The 15,431-nt window shown below is 59.8% G+C and overlaps 2 protein-coding genes and 1 long non-coding RNA gene across 3 annotated transcripts in view; 2 read left to right on the top strand and 1 right to left on the bottom strand.

Annotated features, from left to right (window-relative positions):
* ASAP3 (ArfGAP with SH3 domain, ankyrin repeat and PH domain 3) overlaps window positions 1-9,835 on the top strand; it is a 31,964-nt gene extending 22,129 nt beyond the window's left edge. Inside the window, exons 14-26 of the mRNA XM_014523813.2 lie at window positions 454-653; window positions 972-1,105; window positions 1,347-1,441; window positions 1,679-1,859; window positions 2,444-2,529; window positions 3,291-3,406; window positions 4,051-4,118; window positions 5,032-5,139; window positions 5,423-5,651; window positions 6,135-6,423; window positions 6,851-7,010; window positions 7,209-7,331; window positions 7,707-9,835. Of these exons, the coding sequence (XP_014379299.1) occupies window positions 454-653; window positions 972-1,105; window positions 1,347-1,441; window positions 1,679-1,859; window positions 2,444-2,529; window positions 3,291-3,406; window positions 4,051-4,118; window positions 5,032-5,139; window positions 5,423-5,651; window positions 6,135-6,423; window positions 6,851-7,010; window positions 7,209-7,331; window positions 7,707-7,781 (1,864 nt within the window). The 3' untranslated portion in view covers window positions 7,782-9,835. The remainder of the gene's footprint in view (window positions 1-453; window positions 654-971; window positions 1,106-1,346; window positions 1,442-1,678; window positions 1,860-2,443; window positions 2,530-3,290; window positions 3,407-4,050; window positions 4,119-5,031; window positions 5,140-5,422; window positions 5,652-6,134; window positions 6,424-6,850; window positions 7,011-7,208; window positions 7,332-7,706) is intronic.
* LOC112551640 overlaps window positions 1-15,415 on the bottom strand; it is a 24,772-nt gene extending 9,357 nt beyond the window's left edge. The window contains exons 1-2 of the long non-coding RNA XR_003095936.1: window positions 13,283-15,415; window positions 4,428-4,513 (exon numbers count right to left, since the gene is read on the bottom strand). This is a non-coding gene — a long non-coding RNA (uncharacterized LOC112551640). The remainder of the gene's footprint in view (window positions 1-4,427; window positions 4,514-13,282) is intronic.
* TCEA3 (transcription elongation factor A3) overlaps window positions 11,643-15,431 on the top strand; it is a 16,678-nt gene continuing 12,889 nt past the window's right edge. The window contains exon 1 of the mRNA XM_006031900.3: window positions 11,643-12,952. Within this exon, the coding sequence (XP_006031962.1) occupies window positions 12,884-12,952 (69 nt within the window). The 5' untranslated portion in view covers window positions 11,643-12,883. The remainder of the gene's footprint in view (window positions 12,953-15,431) is intronic.

The following is a 15,431-nucleotide window of genomic DNA, read 5'->3' as shown; positions in this document are numbered from 1 at the left end:
GGTTAGCCTTTGGCTCTTGGCCTCGTGCAGAGAGCAGGCTCCTTTGCACATGCAAACGGGGAGGTGCAGGTAGTCTGTGCCTCGGCTGTCAGCGGGAGAAGAGGCACGAGGCCTGGCCGAGCCCTGAAGATGCTGTCCTGTAGAGAGCAGTGGGATGGGGACACATGGGCTGGTGCATTGTAGCAGGGGGCTGGGGGCTTACTGGGGGTCACTTCTGACCCCATGCAGGTTGCATGAAGGCCGGGTAACCTAGTGGCTAGAGCATGGCACTGTTCCTACTCTGCCACTGTCACGACGTCAGGCAAGTCGCTTAAGCCCTCCATGCCTCAGTCTCCACCTCTCTAAAATGGGGACAATGAGGGGGCACATCTGCAACTGCTCTTCTGTCTAGAAAGGGTGGGGGGGTCTTTTGTTCCTTCCTCTGTGTCCCCAAACCCTGCCACTGACCCCTGCCCCCCCACCCAGCTGGGTGTCCGTGCTCCAGAACAGCAAAGACGAAGCCCTCAGCAACGCCTTCAAGGGAGGCCCCGGCAGCTGCATGGCCTCGGCCAGGGGGGCGGCCGATGGCAGCCTGCAGGAGCTCACCAAGCTGGTCATCGGTGAGGTCAAGAGCCTGCCGGGCAACAGGCAGTGCTGCGACTGCGGGGCCCCAGGTAGGTCCTGGCACCGCCGATGCACGCGGAGGGGGAGAGGGAGCCGTCGCGCTGTGTGCCCCTCGGATGAGGTGCCATCCCCAGCATCAGCAGCTCTGCTCTCCCACTTCTAGATCCATGATGGGCATCGGGTATGGGAGGAGAGGGGCGGAGGGTCCCAGGGCTGGGAGCGCCTGGCAGAAGCAGGGGAGCAGGACGGCTGGGTTTCTCCAAGGAGCAGCCCTTGGCCCGGCTGTAGGGAGATCGGGACTAGAAGGGGCCACAGTGCATTGGGGGCTGCGACAGTGCTAGCAAGCAGGGCATGCTGCTGCCTTGCAGATCCCACATGGCTCTCCACCAACCTGGGCATCCTGACGTGCATCGAGTGCTCGGGCATCCACCGCGAGCTGGGCGTGCACTATTCCCGCATCCAGTCCCTGACCCTGGATGTTCTCAGCACCTCTGAGCTGCTGGTAAGCGGCTCCCATCTCCCCACAGAGGTGTCCCCTTTGGCATCTCTGCCTCCCCTGCCGCTCTGCTCTGCCCATCCCCTCCCAGTCCTGAGCCCTGGCTAGAGGAAGGGAGGGAGGAAGGGATGGAGTAGCGTCCCTGTTCCCTTGGGATCACTCCCAGGAGGGTCCGAGGCACGTGGCTAGTTGCTGGCGCTCAAGCCACGGTGGACCCCCACTGCCCGGTTTCTCCTCTGTCCCGCAGCTGGCAGTCAGCGTTGGGAACGCCCGCTTCAACGAGATCATGGAGGCCACGCTGCCGGCGCAGGGGAACCTGAAGCCATCATCAGGCAGTGACATGTGAGTAAGAAAGCTGAGATCCCTGCCCCAAACCCGCCAGCCCTCGAGGGAGATGGGGAGTCGGGGTCTCTTGCTACAGCGGTGCCTCGGGGCTGGCTGAGCCTTTCCCTCCAGGTGAGGATGGTTTGATTCGACATGCCTGCCTTACCCTTGCTTCAGGACCCTGCAGCCAGGCACGGGCAGTGGTGTCTGCCATGCCCCGGCTGAGATGGCACCTCTATGCCCCCTGCCCCGCAGGAGCGCCAGGAAAGAATATATCGTGGCCAAATACATGGAGCGCAAATTCGTGCAGAAGACGGGCAGGGAAGACCCTCACCGGCTCTGGGAGGCTGTCCGCAGCCGGGATGTCTTGGCGCTGCTCCAGGCATTTGCAGAAGGGCACGACCTAGGCAAACCTCTGGCAACCCCCGACGGCCAGGTGAGCCCTGCCTGGCTCTTGCTTGCACGGTGCTGACTAAGGGCACCGTCTCCTCGAGGCCTGATGCTGGCTGATTCCTGGCGTCTGCATCACAGGAGACTGTCCAAAGTGCATCAAGGCCATTGCAGGCCTGGTGGGGAGCCCAGCTCACAGGTTCCCATGGGACCTCCAAGAAACCCAGTTCCCAGTCTCCCATGCTGGTGGGATCTGACCCAAAGAGTGTGGGTTTGAGCATCCAAGGCCGGTAGATGCCTCCTAGACCGTTCCCATTTGGTCCCAAACCCCGTTTTCCCCTGGAGAAGCGGTTTTAAGGGACATTCTGCTTGGCCCAGCCTTGCTGTGCTTCAGGCCTGGGACAAGGTACCCCGTTCGAGCTGAGCCCCTGGATGTGGCCACCTCAGGAGTTGGTGCTGAGCGATACCAGCTGTTCCCTTTCCTCCTGGGCTTCAGGGACCTGGTTTTGCAGAGCCACGAGGCAAATGGCAATGGGACCCATATACTGGTGCAGCTGGCTGCATCTGGTCTCCTGAATGGGCAGAGCAGTGGGGTGAGGCTTAACCCTGCTGCTTTTCCTCCCGTGGCAGGACCAGGGCGAGCTGGCTCTGCACGTGGCCGTGCGATATGCAGACAAGTCCTCCCTGCCGCTGGTGGACTTCATCATCCAGAACGGGTAAGGCTCAGACCGAGGCAGGCAGGGGATGGGGCACCCACATCAGAGCTGCACATGCATCAGGTCTTGGGAGCCACGTGCATCCAGGCCAGGAGCAAGCCAGAGACGGCACTGGACAGTCAAAAACTCTCCTGCCCATGAAACCCAGCACCCCAGGCCATTGGAGGGGTCTTCCCCAGGTGTGGCCCAGCCTGTTTATAAAGCTGGGGGTGGGAAATGCATGAGATTGCAGCTTCTCCTTCCTGCCTCTTGAGAGGCCAAGCAAAAAGCAGGAGAGAAAATGTCACCCCAAGGGACCCAGGATGGCGAGGACAGCAGGGAGACTGGATGTGGCAGGGTACACAGGCAGGGATGCTATGCCTGCAAGGGAGGGAGGCATGTGGGAGTCGGAGATACAGGGCAGGTTGGTGGACAGCATGATATGAAGTCCCCGTGCCAGAGCAAACAGGCCAGCGCCATCCTGGGCTGGGGACATGGCAGGACTTTCTTGACCGGTTTCCCCCAGGTTCATCTGCTGATCTCCTAGTGGTTATCCAGCCAAGGGAGGCTCCTAGTGCCCATGCAGGGCAGGCCAGCAGCCTTCCTCCCATTTTACAGACGGTGCAACTGAGGCACCGTGCGGTGAAATGACTTCCCCATGGTCTCATGAGCAGGGCAGCACATCCTGTGCTCCGTGTGTCTCGTTCTAGCTTGGGGGAGAGGTCCAAGACTCTTCTTGGAGGCCTCCCACATCCTTTAACTGCCTCTGCCTGCTTGCACAGGGGGAACCTGGACAAGGCAACCCTGGATGGGAGCACGGCCCTGCACTACAGCGCCCAGTACAACCAGCCCAACTGCCTCAAGCTGCTGCTGAAAGGGAAGGCAGCTCTCAGCCCAGGTAGGCTTCAGGCCTAACTAACGGGAATTCCTTCAGCGTTTTTTTGCAAATAGCTTTCCCCTTTTTAAATCAGTATTTCAGATAGAGATTATTGACCAAGTGGGTTGTTGCATGCAGGGTGTGGATGGAGCGTGGTCAGATACGTCCACGTCTTCACTGCAGTCAAATGAGTTCTGTAATCAGGTGTTACCCCTAACCCGCCCTCTGTCCACACCCACACGCAACTCGTTAACCTGAGTTCAGTCCTGTTCTCAATCCTGGCCAGGCTGGGGGTCAGAGCACAGGTTTAGATTGCATTTGTGCCAATAACTTGGTAGTGAGGACACAGATTTAAGTGTTTTCCCCTGGGACACCCAGGCAGAACAGCCCAGTTCTCCCAGATTTGCCTGGGATGGGATCGGAGCAGTTCAGTTTATTGTTATGGTTACTGTTATCATCATTAGCACAGCTTCAATTACTGTTCCTGTGATTACTATTAATTGTCTCTTTAAAAAGTCTGTGGCAGTGAGTGTATTGCGGGTGCATGGCTGCGGCCCAGTGGCACCCTCTGGGCACCGCTTTTGTCGGGGGGGGATTCCCTGAGCCTAGGAGAGGAGCGGGCATTTTCTGGGGGCTCAGACCTGGTGTCCTTTCTACCCCTCCAGTGAACACGGCCGGAGAGACAGCCTTGGACGTGGCAAAGAGACACAAACACACCGAGTGCGAGGACCTGGTAGGTTGGGTCCTCCGTGGTGGGGTGTGTGGAGGGGAGCGGTGGACAAGCCCTCTTGGGATGGGGCAGGGGTGCCTGGCATTGCCATGGGGTCAGCCCAAGGGGTCTTGTCCCAGGACAGAGGTGGGAAGAAGCAGGTTCCTGCTGGAGAGGAAGCCGGGGAGGGTCCTGAGCTATGAATTGGTGTCATGCACGTGGCAGGGGTGGCAGCCGGGCCCTGAGTTTGGTGTTTCTAGCCCTGTTTGACTGTTCAGGTTTGGGGTGGGGGGTAGAGCGCAGGTTGAGATTTAACTTTTGCTAGTAACATACTTTGCAGTGAGAGTGAGTCCTCCAGTGTCTTCCCACAATTCCCCTGGACCCCCCAAGAAAGAGCGGTCCAGTTCTCCCACACTTGCCTGGAATAAAATCAGAGTAATTCAGATCATTGAGATGCCTATTATTATTATTACTGTTATTCATTATACTAATCCATTCAGATTCTTGTTGTTATTATCAGTGGGACGACTATTATTTTTATTACGGTTATTAATTATACTAAACATCTCTTAAAGGACTCCGAGATGGGTCTCCCAGAGTCCCAGTCCTGCACTCGCACACATGCACACGCTACACGTGCAAATCCAGTAACTCGGGGCTTTGCACCGTGGTCGCTCCCAGCGGGGCACTGATCGCCCGTGTTAACTCTGCGGTGAAGACGTGCCCTGTTGCACGTGGGATTGGGGTTTGTAGCAAAATGCCCCTGCAGTAGTCCAGCATCCTGGCAACTCCACCGTGTGCTGGACGGTCATAGGAAGATGGGTCACGGGGCGATGCATCCAGGTGGTGAAGTTCAGCTCCGAGGTGTGGATGCCGCTTGGCTGCGTGGGCCTAACTGTGGCCCCGATGCCACGCGTGGCCCTGTTTTTCCTGGCAGCTGGAGCAGGCGCAGGCCGGGAAGCTGAACCTGCAGCTGCACGTGGACTACGACTGGGAGGCCCCGCAGGAGTACGCCTACGACAGCGAGGAGGAGCTGGAGGAGAAGGTACCAGTCGCTTTGCTGGGCTGGTCTGGGGGTGGGGGCACAGACTTCGCTGGCATCCCCAGGTCACGGCTTGCAGCGCCCTGCCCTATGTCATGCCAGGCACGTAGCCCCCTCCTTATGGACTCCCATCCCCATTGCCCCTCGGCTCTGGGATGTGCTCGCTTGGGGTTAGGGCTCGGATGCGGCTGCATCCCTGTAGCTCCCCTTGCAAAGCGAGGGGTGGGAGGGCAGACCCCCGCGGGGCTCCCTTCCGCTGACGGGCTGCGCCATCTGCCCTGCCCAGGTGAGCCCGCTGCAGCGATCGTTCAAGTCCACGTCGTCGCCCACCACGGGTCAGCCCGGCCTCGCCTCCCAGAACCGGTGGAGCTGCACGGGCATGGACATCACCAACAAGACCTACGAGACCATCCTGGTCCCCTCGCGGCCCAGCCCCCGGCGCTCAAACAGCGAGGAGATTCCCCCGCCGCTGCCGGTCAAAAACCCTGCCAGGGGGGGCCCCCGCACCAAGCCCGGTAAGCCCGTGCAGGGCGGCAGAGGGGAGGCAGAGCTCTCGGCTGTGGGGATCGGCTGGGGCTCTTAACCCCCCGGGGGGGAGAGACAAGCCCGGTAAGCCCGTGCAGGGCGGCAGAGGGGAGGCAGAGCTCTCGGCTGTGGGGATCGGCTGCGTCTCTAAACCCCCTGGGCGGCAGATACGGGCTGAGCTTGCCGGAGCGTGGGCGCGTGCCCCAGCCAGGGGGTCTCTGGGAGCCGCTGCAGGTGGAAGCAATTGTGATGGGGTTATTTGGGGCTCTTGAACCCCAAACAGAGCTGGGGGGGGCTCTGGTTGGTTCATGCTCTATCCCACCTGGCTCCCCCATACCTGGGAAGGGCTTTACAGCTTACAGGGGCCACAGGTAGGCCCTCAGTGAGCAACCAAAGACCCAACAGGCTCCCAGTTTGACCAGCAAACCCACTGGGACACCCCCCCCCTGATCTCCCAAACCTTCCCTGCCCAGAGCTCCCACGCCAAACCTCCGAGCCCCAAGCCAGCAGCCCACTGGAGGCCCCCGCCGTCCGAAACCTGTCCACATCCAGCGCTCCTGGCACCTTGGACAGTGGAGCCGGCCGGCAGCTCTCCGCCTCCCTGAGCCCCACGGAGACCTGGCGCGCGGCCTACTGGGAAACCCACGCGGAGACGGAGAGCAGCGCCCAGCGGAGGGGGGCTGAGACCAGCCAGGCCACGGTGCCACCGCCGGAGGCTGGCACGTCCCCGGAGCAAGTGCAGCTCAACCCTGTCAAGTTCAGGTAGGCGGCGGGGTTGGGGACACAGCTGGAGTCACTCCCAGAGGTGCGGTAGGGGCTCAGGGGCTGCACCGCAGGAGCTGAAGCAGCTGGGCCGCGGTACCTTCTCTCCACATGTCGTGAGCGTGGAAGCGGATGCTTTTTCATGCATGCAATGAACTGCGCAGTCCTCTGAGTCCGTGCAGCGTGCATGTCGGGGCACAGCTGCCGTCTTGCGGGCTGCTGGTTGTACAGCCCCAGGCGCAGCTCCTCCACACTGGGGACTCCGGCTGCAAGGACAGTCCAGGCTTGTGGCCTGTTTGGAAGAAGGAGAAGCCCGTGCTTTGGAAGGGGAGATCCTGTGGCAGCATGCACAGGAGCGGGGGGAACTGGGGGCACAGCATTGCCCCTTCCCCAGGTTTCTTAAGCAGCCTCTCTTTGCCCCCCACAGATCAGAGAGCACCCGCTCCTACCGGCGCATCAGCGGCAGCACAGGGGGCAAAGCCCCCAGCTCGGCCTCCGCCCCGCACAGCTCAGCCACCCCCGAGGACCTGCCTCTGAGCAAGGCGCCAAGTCCTGCCCCTGTGCCCATGCCCAGGAGGTTTGCTCCGGTAGGTACCCAGTGAAGGAGGGCTCCCTCCCATGCTTGCGCATTGTGGGGTGCCCGGTCTCCTCCCAGCACCCCTGACCTTGAGGACCCCGAGCTCCTTGCTCTGAGGGGGACACTCCCTGCTCTCCACTGTGTTTTTGGAGGGGAAGGGGATCCCTGTGCCCTCTCCCCCACTGACATGCACTGCTTGCTGGGGCAGGCCAAGGTGAGGCAGAAGAGGGTGAAGGCTCTGGTGGACTGCAAGGGCGACCGAGCCCGGGAACTGACCTTCTCCAAGGGCGAGGTGATCGTGGTGACCCGTGAGGAGGATGAGCAGAGCTGGGTGAGTGCCGCGGCGGTCCTCGCCTCCCCGCCCCTTCCCAGCGCTGGCGCCAGCACACCTGGGTTCCTCTGAGCCCAGCTCTCTGCCTGGCCCCCTGCCCAAGGCAGGTGACCCATTAGATCAGGCACTTTTGGAGGGCTTCATGTGAGTGCAGGGGGCATCTCCACCAGCCCCTCCAGCCTGCTGCTGCACGTAGCTGGCGTCCTCCCATCCTCTGGGGTTTAGTCCCCATTGGGGTGCAGAAGCTGCCCACCCCTCGGCCCAGCATCCCTGTGGCTTTGCACTCTCCAACTGGGCAGCCTCCCCCACGTCCTGGCCTCAGAGATGAGAGCCCGTGGCCGTGACCCCCCTCTGCCTTCTGCTCCGGGTTTGCAGGTCGGCTTCATCGAAGGAGACGGCTCCAGAACGGGCGTCTTCCGGGCCAGCTCCGTCCACCTGCTGCAGGACTGAAGGGTGTCCGCCTCCCTTCTCCTGCAGCGCGGAGGGGCGGAGAGCTCTCCTTGGACCTGGCTCGCTGCGCCCTCACCCGAGCCCTGCGTGCTCCTCGCTTTCCTCACCCCCTCCTGACCTGGCCCGCCGGAGACTGGGCACTGCAGCACGTGGGGCTGGAGCCGGAGCCGGAGCCAGGTGGAAACCCCCCGCTGTGATCCTTCTCTTGGACAGCATCGCTTTAGGACCAGCGTGGGTCTCTCGTGCTGGGTCAGGCTGGCTCTGCCCAGCCTTGCAGCTTGCTGGAGGAACCGGACCGCAGGGTCCCGTGTCTGAATCAGCCTGGGAGAAGCCCCCTGGCCCTGGCAGAGCTGAGGGCATGGGGGGTGGTGAGCTGACCAAGGGGTTTCAGACTCCTGGCCGCAGCCGGTTAGGAAGCAGAGAACCGGCAAGCTCGGTGCACAGGTGGGGTAATAGTTTTTCACCTCTCCATCCGTCCCGTCCTTCGCCTGCTTTGTAACTCCAAGGAGGAACGTGGACTCCTGCTCTCTCCTCCGGGGGCTTCCTTAGGGCTGTTTGAGGTGGGGTTCGCCTGCCTCTCACCACCCTCCCCTGGTGTGAACGTGAGAGCCCTGCTGGGCCTGGGGGCTGCTGGGGGCACCTCCTTCCCCTGCCCCAGTCCTGCAGCACCCCCGGCTCATAAAGGCAGGGCAGGGGAGGTCCGTCCTGCCGTGGGAGTCCTTCCTGTGGCCACCCGAGGGGCTACCCCCATGCTCCTGATTGCTGGTCCCCTTTCCTAGCGACCCCCCCAGACAGAAGAATGTATCAGCACGACCGCCCCGTCACGACTGCCTTCCCCACCGCCCGGCGCGTCCCCGCGATGCTCCAGGCCAGCGTGCCTATGGGGGCTACAGAAACCGGTGTGCCCGTAGCCACGTGGGCTGCTAAGCTTGGGGCACCCGACTGTGACCCCCGTGCTGAGTCCAGTGCCTGGGGTTGGACTAAAGCATTTCAATTCCTATGAGACCAAACTGTTAGGGGGGAGGGCATGGCTCATGTCATGCAAAGGGTTAATCCCCAGGATCGCCCCCTTCCCCACTTCTCCAAATAGCCCAGGAACTGCCTGTGGCCCTTTCTGTTTCCTGCCGCAGGAAATGAGGTTGCGATGTCTTGGCCCCGCGGCTCTGCCGTTCCTCCCTGCTCCGGGACGATGGAGACCCCGGTCTCCTCCGGCAGCAGCCCCTCGGTTGCCCTTGAGTTGTCCGTGCCCTGCCTCCTCAGTGCAAATACTTGAAGGGAAGGCAAGGAGCTGGGCAGGTGCCTCACTCCTGATCCTTACCAGAGGTGCCCAGATGGCCCTCTGCCCCCGTCGGTGGCACGCACCCAGGAGGAGCCGACCTGGGCATCCAGTGGCACCAAGGATAACCCAGCTTCATGTCTCCCATGCATCTCCTCCACCCACCCTGGAACTGTGAAACACTATTTTTTTTAACTAGGAAAGTGCTATTTTTGGTGCTCACAGCCACTTCCGTGTCACGCCAGGCTCAGACCGGAGTTGGGGGGCAGCTGGATTTGGATGCAGACGTCTTTCAGCCCCGTGGCTGGAGGATGTTGTTGGGTAGCGGAGCCTGGCCCGGGTTTGAGAGCCGTGGCTGGAGCGAGGCGTCTCTATTGAGGCTCAGGGGAAGATACAGACCCGGTGGTTCTCCAGACGTTCAGGTACAGATTTGGATCTGGATTATGACCCCACTTCCCAAAGGCCTGGGGCGCTGGTTGAAGGCCCTTTTGAATGTACAGATTTTCCACCGCCGCCTCTTTTCAATCCCACTAGGCTCAGAGACAGCCAGGGAGTCTCTGTCCCTTGCCGAAAAGGGGTCAGGCTGCTACTTGGTTCTGCAATCACTAGGACCAATGCTTCCTACTCGTACGCGCTTCCCTGGGGATATGTGGGATCAAACCGCCTTATGTTATAATTGTAAAGGGGCTTTTTTTCACTGAATATTTCATTGCAGAAGGGGCATTTTATTGCTTTCCCTTTTGATTTGGAATAAAATTGATTTAAAAAAAAAAATAAACACAAGGGGTTTTGCTAATGCCATAGACAGAAATAAGGGCGGAGATCTAGGCACGTCCCAAGTGAGAGCACGGGATGGTGTTGTATGGACGCAGCGCCTCATCCCAAAGCACGGAGCAGGTGACAGATCCGAGTTGCTTCACCCACCGCTGGAGGGGAAGGACGCGCTGTCTACCAGCAGCTTAAGGCCGAAATGTCAGAATATGGTCTTGTCTCGATGCTGCTGGGTGAATAAAGGTGGCTCGAATTGCACCTGGGCAGGGGGTTACTGCCATGAAATGGGCCTTTTAGTAACCGATGCTGGGGTTCTGTCACCTCCATCACGACAGCACCCCACAGCTTGAAGCTGGGGTGTTGGGTCCGGGAGCGGCACCCCTGCTATATCTCAGCATCGTTTCCTAGAGCACCCGAGTCCAGGGGGCTCTCACCCAGCTATAGATGTGGCAACTCTTCTGCTTCTTGCTCTCCAAAAGCTGCAGCATCCTCTTGGCTCCTTTGATGCAGTCCACATTGGCGTAGGTTTTTTTTTAGCGAGCATCCAGGTTACTTTTATCCTGGAAGTGGTCAAAGTTTTCCCCCGTCCGCCTGCCAGGCTTCTCAGTGGGAAGAGTTGAAGGCAGTCCTGAGCCATCGCTTCCCAGTGGCGGTCGTGGCATCACAAGATATCATGTGCATTCCCACCTGGCCCTTGGCATTAATTGGTCGCTCAGCTCTCCCGAGACATCGTTTGTGTGTCCGTCCCAGCACGAGACCACGGGGTGCAGCCTTGCTCAAAGGTTTGAGAAAGCAAATCCCCATTCCCCAGAGCCCATGAGCTTCTTCCACCTGGGAGACCTCAGTGGTGGGCTCCCGGGAGCTCAGCCCCTTTGCATGGCTCTGCTCAGCCCTGGATTCAGCCAAGCTTTGAAGCATGTGCCTAAATCCCCTCCACTTCAAGGCAAGCTCAGGGACGCGCCGAGCTCATCAGCAAAAGGAAGCCACTTCTTTGCCATCCTGAATGTGGATGCTCCCGAAACGCGGGCCCTCCTGTCCTCTGCAGCCTTTGTCTTGCCATGCCCTTGCCTGGGAGAGCACGAGCCGGACACTCGGTTTTTATCGGTTTCCTTTTCAAAGTGCTTGGCTTAGTTTCACTCTCGACTCTTTTGCAAGAGCGCAGTGTTGCTCTAGGCCTGGTCGAAAGTTTTGTTTATTCTCCGGAGATCTTGGACGAGGAAGTTTTTCTAGATTGGAGGGGGTTTTATTCCGCCTTTCCTGCCCCCCCAGTCTCTTGGCAGCGGTTGTGTTATCAGCCACATGCATATCCTTCCCTCCGCCACCCCCAGCGCTGCCTGGCAGCCTCCTCCCACGTGAGCTGCACTCTCGAGTAGTTTAGAAATACACCGCCTTGCTCTGAGCTTACACTTAGCAAAGAAACCAGCAGGTAAGTCAAACCTGGCGCTGACCTCGGACCTCCGCCCAAAGGTGTTGCCGGACGTACGTGAAGCCCCGAAGGCTCCGGTTCTGCACACACCAAAGACCTTGCACGCTCGCAAGTGAGCCCAGGCTCCCTCCCTAGCACGTCGGGCCCTCGTGCCCGTGTGATTTTGTACGTGCTTTGCCTCCAGCTGACCCTCGGAGCTGAATTCACGACATCCACCAGCTGGTCTTGGCTCCGCGCCCGTGATGAAAAGGAGCAGCAGGCAGACAGCTCATGTGTTTCCAAACACCTTGAATGCAAACTTGCACCAGGCCACCATGCCTGGCTGGGATCCTGCCTGCACCACGAGCCTGTGCTCGAGGCTTCACGCTGCCCGTAACAGGGGATGCCTTCCTGACCCCTCGGAGCTGGTCGGCCTGTGCCCTGAAGCATGGGGGTGGCTCGCTAAAGCCGGCTGAAACTATTCTGTCCAGCCTTTTGGGCGGGTTTTGGCTAAATGAAATCCCTCCCCAACACACTTCTGATCCAAACAAGCTTTGATGCAAATAATTAGCAATGTCCCAATTAGCCGGAGGATTTTTCAGCACTTTAAAATACTGCCTACCCAGCTGGCGTTAGCCTGACCACCCCCCAACAAGGTGTTACTGTAAGTATTAACCTGTGGAGCTTGTTGCAGCGAGGGGGGTCAATTTAATACCACTTTATTTGAGATGCTATTTAGAACGAAAGCCATGAGCTGGGATAGGGACGTCCATCCCTGAACCCTCACGTTTCAGGGCACACGCCGGTCTCCAGCTGCGGTCAGGAAGAAATGACCGCCGACCGGGCAGGAGCGCCGCACGAGTTGTGCTCTGCAGGGCTGGGCACCGGGCAGGACCGTGCCAACAGATCCGGGGAAGGGTTTCTGGGTGAGGTTTCCAGCCTGATGTTGCACCCGAGAGGCTGGCTTTAGATGGAACAGCCGAACATTTGGGGCCCCTGACCCCAGCCCAGCCTGCACGAAAGGTAGTAAGACCCTACGTCGGCACGAAAGGTAGCAAGTCCTTACACTGGCGTGGAAACCTTCCCTCTGCTCCCAGTTCGGGGTGCTTTTAGGGTGGGATCTGACTAGCAAACCCTCCGGCGAGGTGGGGCACGAGCTGGATTCTCCGAGGATCATCCTGTGATCCCTGCTGCCCCCGAAAGCCGAGGGGCATTCCCAACCCTGAGCAAACTCCCACCCGCCTGCAGCCCCCTGGCCCGGCGCAGCCTCTCCCCACCTCCCTGCAAGCTCCAGGCTGCTTAGCCTTTAACTCCTATATTTAGTCCAGCCCCCCTGTGCTATTTTGACTGCATGGCAGCCGTGTATAACTGGTCGGGGCCGCCACGCCTCCTTTTCTGCTTTCTCTCCGGCTTGCCTTCGCTCCCTTTCTTGTTCTCCCCTCTGCCCCCCCTTTCCTGCCAACTGCCCCCAAAAGCAGGAACAAAAGTCCCACTGCCCCTTCATGCCCGCGCCCCCCGTCCCTCGGCCCCCCAAACCCAGATGAAAGCAGAGCCAAAGTCTCCCTTCTGTGAGCGCCTTTCCTGCCTGTTGTTCACCGCCTCGCTTCTCTCCCCCGCTCGCGAAACTTTGGAGAGCTCGGAGCTGGGATTATGGGGCAAGCGGAGGAGCTGGCGCGGATTGCCAAGAAGCTGGATAAGATGGTGTCCAGGAAGAACCTGGTAAGATCCCCCCGCTCTGTCTGTGCTCGGGTTGAAACTTTGCAGCCTGGGTGTGTGTGCAGAGGAAAAGAAACGGGAGAAACTCCAAGCAGGGCCTGGCTGGGAGGGCGGCTCGGGCTGTTTTGTAGCTTGACGGCCTGGAAATGAGAGGTCCCGTGTTCGGGGTGCTTGCAAACCTGCAGCTCGGATCAGCCCCCCACCCCAAAAGGCAGAGCCTGCCTGGCTTTGCCGCCAAGACTATTCTCCTTGGCGGCTATGGGAAACCCCTTATGGTGCCACGCAGCCCCGCGGTCCCCAAATGATGCTGCTTTCTCCTTCCGCCCGGTTCACCTGGGTTTTGCCGCTTTCCTCACTGTATTCAGAGTCGACCAGGACTCTGGGCGCACGGGAACCACGCGAGCCCATCTTCTCCGTGCATGTGCAAGTCGAGGCAGTCGAGTCCTATTGGAGTCGCCCCGCCACCCCTAGCTCTGGGCCGGCAGGGTTTGGAGGGGGAGCGACAGGTGTTTGGCACGAAACCAGTCTCGGGCAGGGGCTCGCCCAGACAGAGCAGGCTGGAGAGCAGGGCACGGGAGGGGAAGAGGGATAGAAACAGCTGGGTTTTTTTTTTCACAAGAGTGTGCAAAAGTGCACAGCGGAGCGGGGTGGATCTGAGCATGACCCAGGGCTCTTGCATGTCACGGTAAAGTGGTTTGGACTCCGGGATAAGCAGTCCTTGAGAACAAACAGGGCAGGTGTCTCCACCCTCCCGGAGCTCTTTGGGTGCCCTGGGAAAGCAAACAGGTTCCTGTAGGTGGGCCCAGCCCGCTCCGGCTTTCCACCCGCCTTCCCCGAGGTGCCTGCTGGGCGGTGGGTTTGTGCTGCAGGGGCCAGGGTCTCAGCTGGGGTAAAGGGGCGTCTTTCTGGACTGCAATGGTAACGCCAGCCCAGGATCTGGCCCTTGCAATCAGGATCAGGATCAGGATCAGGTCCAATGTGCAGCAGAGGAGAGGCAGGTCCTTGAAGTTAATGTTTTACTCTCCTTCTCGTGGCCTTTGTCCCAGTGCAATGCCATTAACCCTCTGCCGTCCCTTGCAACCCGCGCTGGGCTGGAAAGCCGTCGGGGCTGGAAAGCCGTGAGCGCTGAGCTGGCTGCAGGGCCGCCTGGCATCCCTGCCCTGCCGGGCACTGCTTCTCTCCCCGGGGCGCGGGCGCAGGCACAGGGGAGGGCATCCACCTGCACACCCATGAGGCCAGCAGCTCCGAGTGCGCGCGCGTGTGTGCACATGCATGTTTAAAAAAAAGGGGAAGGAGGTTAACAGCTTCTTCACGTGACCTCTTTGCAGCACAGACTCGGCCCCGGGGCTGGGTCCCTTGCTGCAGGGGTGCTGGAGCCTCCCCTGGCGCAGCACATACATGCAACAAGCAGTCTGCTCTTCCTTGCACCTTGTGCTGTCACGAAATGCCAGCCTTTGGCCTCACTGCTGTCTATGGCCGCCTGCCGCTCCGCCTAGGCACCTCTTGCTCCTTGAGGTTGGTCTGTCCAAACGGAGCCGTGCTGGGGGAGGCTGCGAGCCCTGCACACTCACCAGGCCTGGATGGCTTCCAGCTAATGACCGACCACGAGGCCCTTGACCTGCTCCCCAAGAGCAGAAGCCTGGACATGGTGCATCGTAGGTGCCAGAGTTTGCACGTGCGTCTATAAGCCTATTACAGGTATGCCAGGGACTCCCCAGGGGCACCCTTCTTGCACTCCCATAGCCACAGCTTCACCAGCGGCTGCTTCATGAAATCAGAACGGGTTCAAGCAGGACCGGTGCTGACACACACCCACAGCCCGTGTCCACGGCTGGACCTGTTACTTCTCCTGGTGCCACTTCCAGCTCGTGACACCTATACAGCGAGAAGTTGCCAAAGCCGGAGATCTGATCCCTTGTTCGGGGCAGCATGTGGAAAGGGGTACATGGAGAACGACCGGTCCTTGCCGAATGCCGAGTGTGAGCTTGAATGAGGTTGGGCTGTTGGTTACCTATGAAGCAAGACTGAAAACAAAAGGCAGAGTCATGCATACCTTGCAAAAGAAGCCTTCCCAACCCAGGGTTTAGGCAGTAGGTCCTTGAAGTGGATGTCACAAGTGCTGGGAGGCAAAAGCAGAGGTGCCTGCCTGGGATCCATTGCCCATCTGCAGCTCCGTAGCAGCCTTGTGCCACCCTAGGTGACGGGAAAGGGTCAAAAGTGTCTTTGCTCATTTTTGCAGGCACTGACACTGGGCCAGCTCTGATCCCAAATTCTTAGGGGACAGGGATTTCAAGCTGGTGACGTTCAGGCTTCCAGAATGGGACGTCTTGCAGCATAGATGGGTCTCAGGCCTGCCGCTATAGGATCTCTGCTGGGCTCTGGGACACCCCGAATTAGCCCCCAGAGTGAGTTTGTTGCCTGTGGGTTGGTGGACAGGAACAAAACTGCCAACTTGGGAGGTAAACCTTTGTCTTGAATGGCC

Source organism: Alligator sinensis, unplaced genomic scaffold (assembly GCF_000455745.1).
Source record: "Alligator sinensis unplaced genomic scaffold, ASM45574v1 scaffold1123_1, whole genome shotgun sequence".
In the NCBI taxonomy this organism is placed as follows: domain Eukaryota; kingdom Metazoa; phylum Chordata; order Crocodylia; family Alligatoridae; genus Alligator; species Alligator sinensis.
This window is presented reverse-complemented; position numbering and strand designations above follow the sequence as displayed.